We start from the raw sequence: 10,899 nt of genomic DNA, 5'->3' as shown, positions 1-10,899 counted from the left end.
TACACCATGTACAAAAGTCAACCTAAAGACTTAAATGTAACACCTGAAACTGTGAAACTCCTAGAAGAAGACATAAGGGAAAAGCTTTATGATGTTTTGGCAGTGACACCATAAGCACAGGCAACAAAAGCAAAATTAGATAAGTGAGAACACATCAAGCTAATAATCTGCACAGCAAAAGAAACAATCAATCACGTGAAAATGCAACCTATGGAGTGGAAGAAAATCCAAACCACTTGGACAGACATTTCTCCAAAGAAGACAAACAAATGGCCAAAGTGCCAATATGAAAAAACACTTAATATCACGAATCATTAGGAAAATGCAAATCTGAACCATCATTATAAATCAGAGCACATAAAATACGAATAGATTGAATAAATAAAAAGGCTCTATTTTTTCAATAAGTATCAACATGTAGTGAATTATTCTATAACCATTTTCTTTTTTATTATTGAGTAAATTATCATGTTGCTATTTTGAACCAGAAGACAATTGGGGCATATTCCCCTTGGGGCATCTCCTGTGGGTTTCATCAACAGTTGAGTAAATAGATATAAACAATTTAAATTAATCATATTCATAGTTTATCTAAACCTGCTTTTGTCGTTTCACAGGTAAGAGAAAATTTCAGATCAGTGGCAAAATATTTTAGGAGATAGAACCTAAAATGTCAATGTCAAATATGTTCTGACATGCCCAGTACTAAACCCTTTAGTTGATGCTTACTGCAGGTGAATAAATATAACAGAGAAAACAGAAACTATAGACTTTATGTTTGTAGAGTTAAGTGAGAGTGCTCCAAATTGAGTGTATGCTTTCGTTTTCCTGATGGAAGAAGACAGATCAGATTAAAGGAAGAAAAATAAGAAAAATTTATCAGTGGAGGGCAAGAAACATTTGACTATTCAACTATCTGGAGGCTTATATTTTGCTGTAATGATAATTGCTATAATTATCCTTTTCTTTTGCTCGTTTTGTGATGTAGAAGCCACTTTATATTACTACTGTTTCATAATGTTTCTCTAGTCTCAATGTTAAAAAATATCTATATATATCAAGAATCATGTTTTATTTTACTGGGGTGACAAGTTGGGACGTCAGTTACAGAATGAATTCATGGTATTATAAGAGGCAGAGTAAATTGGTGAAAGTACATGCTCTCTGAGGGAGACTTGGGATTGGATCTTGGCTCTGGTACTTATTAGCTGTGAGAGTTGCTATAAAGGTGAAATAAATTAGTGTGCATAAATGTCTATTCTCACTGCAAGTGCTCAATACACTCCTTTTATTATTTTTCTCCTCCTTCGCAAACAGTGTTTGAATATTGAGCCAAAGATATTTGGAATTTTCTTCCTTCTATTAAAATTGTTTTTTTAGAAGTGACTTCATATTAATTTAAAAAGTTAGTTCCATACTATTAAATACTTCAAGAATAACAATCATTTTCTCTTTATATCTCTGAGTCCTTTCAATATATTCTAATATTGACTTAGTTATACCCAGTATAAGTTTTATTTGGCTTCTAATAGAAATGCCTGTTTCAAGAGAAATTTAGCAGAAGTACTTAACATTGTAGTCTCTCACTATCTTATTTACCCAAGTAAACTTAAGTTGACTGTAATGTAGCAAATGGAATAGTGGTGATCTGTGTGTATTTTTGGTATCAACAGATCATACAATTCACAAAACTTCTTTATTCTCTAAAGAATAGTCCAGAGACACAGAGTGAGTAGAGGAAAAAATTGTAATCAGAATGTGATTCATTGAATTTAATCTTTATTTAATTCTTTGGTTTGGGTGTGCATTAATAATCACAAAACAAATATATTGCATGTAGCTAAAGAATTAAATATCTGGCTCAAGGCTCTGGTCACATATATTTTTCAATGATTAGTTACAATATTAATTATGTGACCCAATATTTGCTAACATTATAAAATGAGTACATAGCGGGCAGGCCTCGTGGTGTAGTGGTTAAGTTTGCATACTCTGCTTTGGCAACCCGGGGTTCTCGGGTTTGGAACCTGGGCATGGACCTACACACTGCTCATCAAGCCATGCTGTGGTGACGTCCCACACACAAAAAATAGAGGAAGGTTGGCACAGATGTTAGCTCAAGGAGATTCTTCCTCAAGCTAAAAGAGGAAGATTGGCAGCAGATGTTAGCTCAGGGCCAATATTTTTCACCAAAAAAAAAAAAAAAAAAAGTACATCTGATCACAAAAGTTCAATTATCTGGTCATCCTAAAATTGTAACTAAAAATTGTTAAAGGAAATTGCTTTATATGTTTATAGTTTTATATATTTAATTAGTCTACCTGGCTGTATATTATTTTTTCTGCTTGCTCATTCAAATACACTACTATTTAAAGAGGAGTAAACTTTGGAGAGAAAGTCTAACATCACACATGGATTTTAATCACAAACTTAGCTGATGAACACATAAGATTCTAAATCTTATGTTATTTATTTTGAACAAGGCATATCATTGAACTGATGCCAAAAATTATATTGGGGCTGATCTTTTTCTTGTGACTCCTGGTCATATTTAAAAAAAATAGATTTTTCAGGGCCAGCCTGGTGGTGTAGCGATTAAGTTCATGTGCTCTGCTTTGGTGGCCTGGGGTTCACCGGTTCAGATCCTGGACATGGACCTACTCACCACTCATCAAGCCATGCTGAGGTAGTGTCCCACATAGAGCAACTAGAAATATGTACAACTATGACATACAATTATCTACTGGGGCTTTGGGGAGAAAAAAGGGAAAAAGTAGGAAGATTGGCAACAGATGTTAGCTCAGTGCCAATCTTCCTCAAAAACAAAAATAAGAAAAAAAGATTTTGGCATATTCATCAAAGTTCGTATTTTATTTCTTTTGATTCTCCTTTCACCTCATGTACATAAACTCTTTTACATGTATAAACACTTAACCTCTGTTCAGTGTATATTCATGTCACCCTTCCCATGACTCTTTAAAACAAGAACAAAAAACATACTTGGGGGTTTTCCAATCAAATTATTAACACATTTTAAATTAAATTTTATATTTAAAAGCCTCTTACAGTTTTAGAGTCCTTCAGAAATATTCAGTTAATTAGGGTAAGTGGTTTAAGTGCCCTAATTTGTTTTGGTGTAAATTTATATTCAATACATAAAATCTAGAATTTAGTATTCAACCTAAAATCTGCCTTCTCTGATGTCTCATATGAGTATTTCTTATTTTCTCTGCCTTATTCTTTCTAATAATTCTATGAAAAAATTTTCTCCTGATATCGACAATTCTTCTAGGGAATCCTGACTTTGTCTTTCCCAGAAGATTGTTGGTCTGTGATTTCTTCTGCTTCCCTCACTATTTCTAATCCAAATGGTTCTTTCTCTTACTGATGGGATCCATGTCAAAGTATTGAAGCAGGAGACTGACTTCTATTATGAGTTTAAATAATATACAGAATATTTTTTGCAGCAGATTATGTGCCCTCAAGACTGATTCAAATTTCCTGTGGGTGTGTATATAAAAAACTAAAATAATAATAACCGTAAGTAACCTGAATAAAATCTATCCTTCACCCTGTGCTATATTATGGGCTAATAAGTGAAACTTCGGATTCAAGTATAGGTTTGATTCCTAATGTATTTAACAATGAGATTATGTGGAAAAGATTTTTGCTCTTTCTTCTTTCATTTTTTTCTACGTTTTTGCTCTTAAATACTAACTTTTATCTCTTGGTGTAAGCATTGCTTATTGTTGTTGCTACATTTTAATTACTGTTTTTTATGAACAACTTTAATTGTGACTCAAATAATAATCTAGTTGTTATTTAACTGGATCCACAGTAAACAATACCCAAACAAGTATAATATTTTGAAAAAAATGGTATATTTTTTCAGAATAGTTCTTCCCTTTTTTACCATTGTTTTTGTTGGAATTGAAAACCATATAGAATTTAGATATCCAAAAGCAATAAATATGATCAATTGTCAAAAATGGACAATGTAATTCTTAGTATTTGAGAAATAAATTTGAATGAAATATAAGTTGTCATATAATTGCCTAATTCAATCATGGCTCATCATCCTGAAAAAAATCTTGATTAGTTCTTGCAGATATACCCAAAAAGATCTAGTAGAGTTAGAAAATATTTAGAGATTAGCTCAAAAAATATTCCAATCCAGGAGATTGCTATTCTGTACAACCAACCTAATTAAGCACATTCTGTATTTAACATAATTGTAAAGATTCAATTTTATTAACACATATTGTCTTCCAATATTTACTCCAATATTATAAAATAAAATTTATGTTCTCATTCTACAGGTGAGTAGATTATCACAAATCATTTTACACAATTTCTGAAAGGTCTAGAAGGCTGGTATTTTATTCCAATGCACTGTACACTGATATCTATCTCACCAGTTTGGATGACAGAGGGAAATTATTTTTTAGCCAATCATTTGGGATTTTAATATGAAAACAGCTAATAGAATACAGTGGCAAATTAACCAGTTGACTTGATGGTTTTAAAAATTACATGAATTCAGCCAATGTGTGAATACCCATATTTTCCATTTGATTCTGCAGGGAGTGGCATGAACAGTTGACCATCTGTCTTGTCACTGTTTCCTGATCCACAACTGGGAAATTATACCTCGCCAAAAAGTAAATATGAGTACATAGCTCACCTTCCCTTGAGTCACAATATTCAGTCACGATATTGTTTCTTCTCTTTGTAGTAAACGTATTATAATTTATGAATATTTTCAACATTGTCCCATGAGGTGTCAACATGAAGAATGTCACTGAAGTTACTGTATTTGTGCTGAAGGGCTTCACAGACAATCTTGAGCTGCAGATCATCTTATTCTTCCTGTTTCTAGCAATCTACCTGTTTACTCTGATGGGAAATTTGGGACTGGTTGTATTGGTCGCTGGGGATTCCCAGCTCCACAACCCCATGTACTATTTTCTGAGTGTGTTATCATCCGTGGATGCCTGCTATTCTTCAGTAATTACCCCCAATATGTTAGTAGATTTTGTGTCAAAGAATAAAATCATTTCATATCTTGGATGTGCAACACAGATGTTTCTCTTTGTTACTTTTGGGACCACAGAATGCTTTCTCTTGGCTGCAATGGCATATGATCGCTATGTAGCAATCTACAACCCTCTGCTGTATTCGGTTAACATGTCAGCCAGGGTCTATGTGCCACTCATCATTGCTTCCTATGTTGGTGGAATCTTACATGCTACTTTACACACAGTGGCTACTTTTAGCCTATCCTTTTGTGCATCCAATGAAATCAGACACGTCTTTTGTGACGTCCCTCCTCTCCTCGCCATTTCTTGTTCTGACACTCACACAAACCAGCTTCTACTCTTTTACTTTGTGGGCTCTATTGAGATGGTCACTATCCTGATTGTCCTGATCTCTTATGGTTTCATTCTGGTGGCCATTCTGAAGATTCATTCTGCTGAAGGGAGACGAAAAGTCTTTTCTACATGTGGCTCTCACCTAACTGGAGTGTCAATTTTTCATGGTACAGTTCTTTTCATGTATGTGAGACCCAGTTCTAGCTATGCTTTGGATCATGACATGATAGTATCAATATTTTACAGCATTGTGATTCCCATGCTGAATCCTATTATCTATAGTTTGAGGAACAAAGATGTAAAAGAGGCAATGCAAAAAATGTTTAGGAAAAAATGGTTCATCACTAAAGTATATGTTCGCAATAAAAATTAAATTTAAAAAATTGAGAGTGATGTTCTGTGCCTCAATATCAAGAAGATATCATGAAAATGTCTAGTTTATTAATATATTTTTGTTTTCCTGGATTCTTTAAGATAAAGATTATAATCAACGCTTTATGTAGACTATATTTATATGCAGAAAAAAACAGTATCTTCCATTTGCTTCTTAATACGTTCCTACTGATATATATATACACACACACACGTATCTATATGCATGTAGAAGCTATACTGATATAACAGAAATGCACAATCACAGGCATACGTGTATTTAATCTTTAGAATATTGTATATTGTTTTCTCTTATCTACATATGACTCAAATATGTAGGCTCCAATAATTGCAATTATAAATAACATTATATCTGACTAGCTTGATCAAATACCCCCTAATCAATAGCAAAGCACAGTTCACATAATCTCAGACCACTTTCCACGGAGTCATTGCTCTCTGACTCCAGTTCAAAGCACTCTGCCTCCGTCCTTAGACCTATGTATTGGCACCAATCTAATCATCAATTGTGGTTCGAGGACCACAGAAAATGTGTTCAAATTCCTGGTGTCATTACCCTGCTGATTTGTGAAGGTGCATTTCTCCTTATTTAGTTATTTTATCCAGATCATGGGTATTAAATCCATCTTTCATTTCTCATAGAAAACAAAGTCTAGGCATTAGCACTTATGAAGATCATGCTTAAACTCAAGAATAACAAAAACAAACCACAATTCAGAGAATAAGGTATACCTGTCAGGCAGATTGAGCTCTTCCCACCACTAAGCCCTGCCCCATTTTTAGAGGTTCCTGAAGGCTTGGCTCTGACTCAACTTCTAGTTCTCTTTTCCTTTGATTCCTACCCCTCTCTGATGCCCTTGCAGATCCCACACGCCTCAGTGCCCCAGCAGAGAAGCAAGGTCCGGAGGAGTCTCTCCCATGTGCATGTTTTAGCCCTGCATCCACTAGACTTCATGTTCATTGCAGGGTATATCTCTTTCAAAGATAATTTTAAGTTGTAGTCATTGGCCTTCCTTCTTTCATTTTTATTTTTTACTTTTTAACTATTACTTTGTGAAAATCATCCTGTTCCTCAAGGGGTATCATTGTTTAATTCCAACGTGACATTCTCCTTAGAATGAGAGTCCAACCTAAGGATATTTCCTTAATTTGGGATTATTAAATTTAAATAACAATTCAAGAGTTCTTATGTAGAACAGCTCTTACCGTCATGTATTCCTACCACAACTTCTTAGCCTTTATTTTCTTCAGTTTGAAAGGTTCATCCCACTGCTGTTCAAATGATTCCGTCCTTCAAATGTTAAAATCAAACCCTGATCACTGATTCACTCTCCTTGCATACCAACCCTTGCAAATGAGGACTGATTCTGTGTGTGTGTGTATGTGTGTGTGTGCGTGTGTGTGTATGATTCAGCATTGAAGAGATCCTCAAACACAACTTAAAATCATGAAGATAGATAAATATTATGCTTTAAAATTTTAAAGGTCTGAATAAAAAATAATTACAAATATAGTAAAAGAAATAGGCATAGACTCAAGAAAATAGATATAATTATGCATCTGTTGAATTGATAAATACAGTAAAATTGTATAGAACTATGGACAAAAATACACACAGAATATTCGCAAAAGAAGAAACCTCTTTAGGCCAATGCGTGCACTCTGCTTTAATAACGATCTGGAAAAAGGGAATGTAAAGTGATATAAAACACTCTTTCACACTCATAACACTGACAAAAATTGAAAAGTCTGGGACAACCAAGTGATGATGAATAGATGGAGTAAAGGAAATACTCCTAATCTTCTGGTGGGAGTATAAAAGTTACAACCATTGGGAAACAATTTTTCAATGTCTAATAAGTTTACATCCCCAGCAAAATCAGGGAACAATGTATAGACAAATGAATTAACATGGACATGACCAAAATCACACATCTGAGTAAAAAAAAACTTTACAGAATAAGATATTCAGTATATCATATAGATTAATTAAAATATGGGCAAAATTATAGTGTTTTATTAATGAGTACATCAGTATATAGTTAACCAATTACAACTTACGTATGAATGACAAATTATGATAGGGTTTATCTCTGGTAAAAAAGAAAACTTAATAGGATCAGAACCAAGGTTAATAGGAAGAGGAAGGAGTGTATAAAGTGTTTCAACTTTATAAGAAAAGAAATTTTTATGACAAAAATAAATGGAAGACTGACTAATGTGAATACTTAAAGTCAATTTTATTCCTACTTAATACTCATTATGAAAAACAAGTATGTTTTAACTTAGGAAAATGTATAGTTACATTGTTAATATTAAAGTTAATAGATTCCCCTTAATTAAAGTTTTTTTTAAAGTTGAGTAATTTTCAAATGCAAACTAATGTGACTACACCAAATCTGAAACTTCAACAAAACAAAAGATACCATAAACAAATTGAAAAGACAACTATTTTATTGTATATAATGGACCAAATTTATTATCAAGAAGACATACAAATTTTATGGAAAAATATAAAATCAAGGACTTCACTAAAAAAAACACGCAACTAAAAAACATTTGAAATTATACCTAAATTTATTTTTAAATAATTTATTGAAGTAATATTCACATACCATAATATTGACTGTTAAAAGGGCACATGCGTATGGTGATGGAGAAAAATTAGACTACTAATGGTGAACCCAATGCAGTCTACACAGAAATTGACAAATAATGTACACCTGTGTAATAATTATGCAGTGTTATAAACCATTATGATCTCAATAAAATAATTGAAAAAATAAATTTAAAAAAGGAACAATTCAGTAGCAATTATTGCATTCGTAGTGCTGTGCAACGGCAGCTCTATCTAGTTCCAAACAGTTCTCCCTATTCTTCCCTGCTCTCCAGCCCCTGGCTACTACCAATCTGCATTTTATCTCTATGAATTTATCTATTCTGGATATTTCATATAAATGATACCATACTAAATGCAACCTCTTGTTCCTGGCTTCTTTCACTTCGCATAATCTTTTCAAGATTCACATCTGTTGTAGCATGTATCAGTACTTCATACTTTTTATTTTATTGTATTTTATTTTCATTTAGTTTAGTTTATTATTTCATTTTATTGTGTTCAGAACACAACATTAGATTTACTGTCTTAACGAATATTTAAGCATACAATAGATTGTTGTTAACTGTAGGCACAATCTTGTACAACAGATCTCTAGAACTAATTTATCTTGACGTTATGCCCATTCATTAGCAACTCCTAATTTCCCCTCTCCCCCCAGTTTCTGGCAACCATCATTCTATTTTCTGATTATAAGGGTTTGACTATTTTAGGTAAGTCATTTAAGTGAAATTTGTAGTATTTGTCCTGGGACTGGCTTGTTTTACTTAGCATAATATCCTCAAAGTTTGTCCATGTTCTAGCATGTAGCAGGATTTCCTTCTTTTTTAATGCAAATATTATTCCATTGTATGCATATACCACATTATCTTTATCCATTCATCCACTGATGGACCTCTAGGTTCTTTCCACATCTTGGCTATTGTCAATACTGTTGCAATGAACATGGGAGTGCAAATAGCTCTTCAAGATCCTGATTTCAATTATTTTGTATAAATATCCAGAAGTGGGATTGCTGGCTTATAAGGTAATTCTATTTTTACTTTTTTGAGGAATATCCATACTGTTTTTCATAGCAGCTGCATCATTTTGTATTCCCACCAACAGTGTAGAAAGGTTTCAGTTGCTTCACATCCTCATCAATACTTGTCTGTCTTTTGTTTTTTATACTAGCCATCTTAACAGGTATGAGGTGATATCTCATTGTGATTTTGACTTGCCTTTCCCTAATAATTAGTGATTTTGAACATATTCTCATACACTTGTTGGATCGATTATATGTCTTTTTTGGAAAAATGTGTATTTAAGTCTTTAACTCATTCTTAAATAGGGTTACTAGGTTTATTTTCCTATTGAGTTGCAGGATTTCTTTATATATTTTGGAAATTAACCGCTTATTGATGCTGGCCCTGACATCAGTTCCCCTATGATGAACCTAGTATATATGGAGTTAAAAACCAAAAAGCACTCATTCCCTTTTGCTGCTTCTCTAAGGTACATTCACATGTAGATATTGGTTGTTTTAACATTTGTATCACTGAATCCCATAAGGCAAATGGAGGTAAAAAATTGTTAAAATCCCAGGTGGCTTCACACTGAAGCTCTGGCTAATTACCAGTTCTTGAGATTTGTTATAGGGAAACTGATATCCAGAAATTATCGAGAAGCTGAAGCTCACCAACTCCTTGGCTTCCTGGCACCATACTCACCATTCATCACGGAGACAGACAAATGGAGGACATCTGCAGTGTCCCTTATCTAGGCCAATTGCAAGCTGATGGGAGGACACAAAACTGCAAAGCCACAGCTCTCCCTCCCCATCTCAAACCTTGTAAACTTTGTAATCGTTAACTGGCAGCAGTTTCCTTCCTCTCCCCAGGGCCTAGTTTCTGATGGCCTGGGAAGATTGATCAATGGAATCCTAAACTGCCTGCTGTAAAGATAACAGCTGGCCTGGTGCCGGAATGTCTGGGACCCCCACAATATTCCACCCCAGCAAACAATCACAGTCATGAAGAGTACATTCTTTCCTACAGATTTTCCTTTAAAAACCCCAACTCCTAATGCCTTGAGAGGACTGTGGGTCTTGGAGCATGAGCCCACTTGCAGCCTCATTTTGCTGGCAAAATTAAACCATTTATCTTGTCCTCGATCCCTTGTCATTGTGTTCATTGATTCAGCTATGGTGACAAGGTCCCAGGTGTTTCTGGCTACACGTCTAGTAGATTTGAAAATGTTTATATCACATGACCTAATAATTTTCAAGTATCATCCAAGTATATAGACCAGATGCATTATTGTATATGAGCAAAATGAGGAATAAAACTATGTGAACTGCATTAGTTTTTCTTAACAGAGAAGACACAGAAGCAATCACAATGGCCGTCTCGTTTAAATGTATGAACTCAATCTATAGTAATCAAGATAATTAAATCTCCAAATCTTATGTTTGAGGAAAAAAATACATATATACCAATCACAAAATAATGTAAACATCATAAATCCACTACTCATGGA

At 33.8% G+C, this 10,899-nt stretch overlaps 1 protein-coding gene across 1 annotated transcript; it reads left to right on the top strand.

Annotated features, from left to right (window-relative positions):
* Positions 1–4,788: 4,788 nt before the first annotated feature.
* LOC131395363 (olfactory receptor 5T2-like) lies at positions 4,789–5,745 on the top strand. Its single transcript, XM_058527272.1, has one exon. The coding sequence runs from the start codon at positions 4,789–4,791 to the stop codon at positions 5,743–5,745; it is 957 nt and encodes a 318-aa protein (XP_058383255.1).
* Positions 5,746–10,899: the final 5,154 nt, after the last annotated feature.

The sequence above is a fragment of the Diceros bicornis genome, chromosome 31 (genome assembly GCF_020826845.1).
Source record: "Diceros bicornis minor isolate mBicDic1 chromosome 31, mDicBic1.mat.cur, whole genome shotgun sequence".
Taxonomy (NCBI): Eukaryota; Metazoa; Chordata; class Mammalia; order Perissodactyla; family Rhinocerotidae; genus Diceros; species Diceros bicornis.
Note: the sequence above shows the minus strand (reverse complement) of the source record. Positions and strands in the feature narration are given on the sequence as shown.

Bases quoted from the DNA above. Each gene is read 5' to 3' on its own strand.
- LOC131395363 (XM_058527272.1), top strand. From the start codon at position 4,789: ATGAAGAATGTCACTGAAGTTACTGTATTTGTGCTGAAGGGCTTCACA.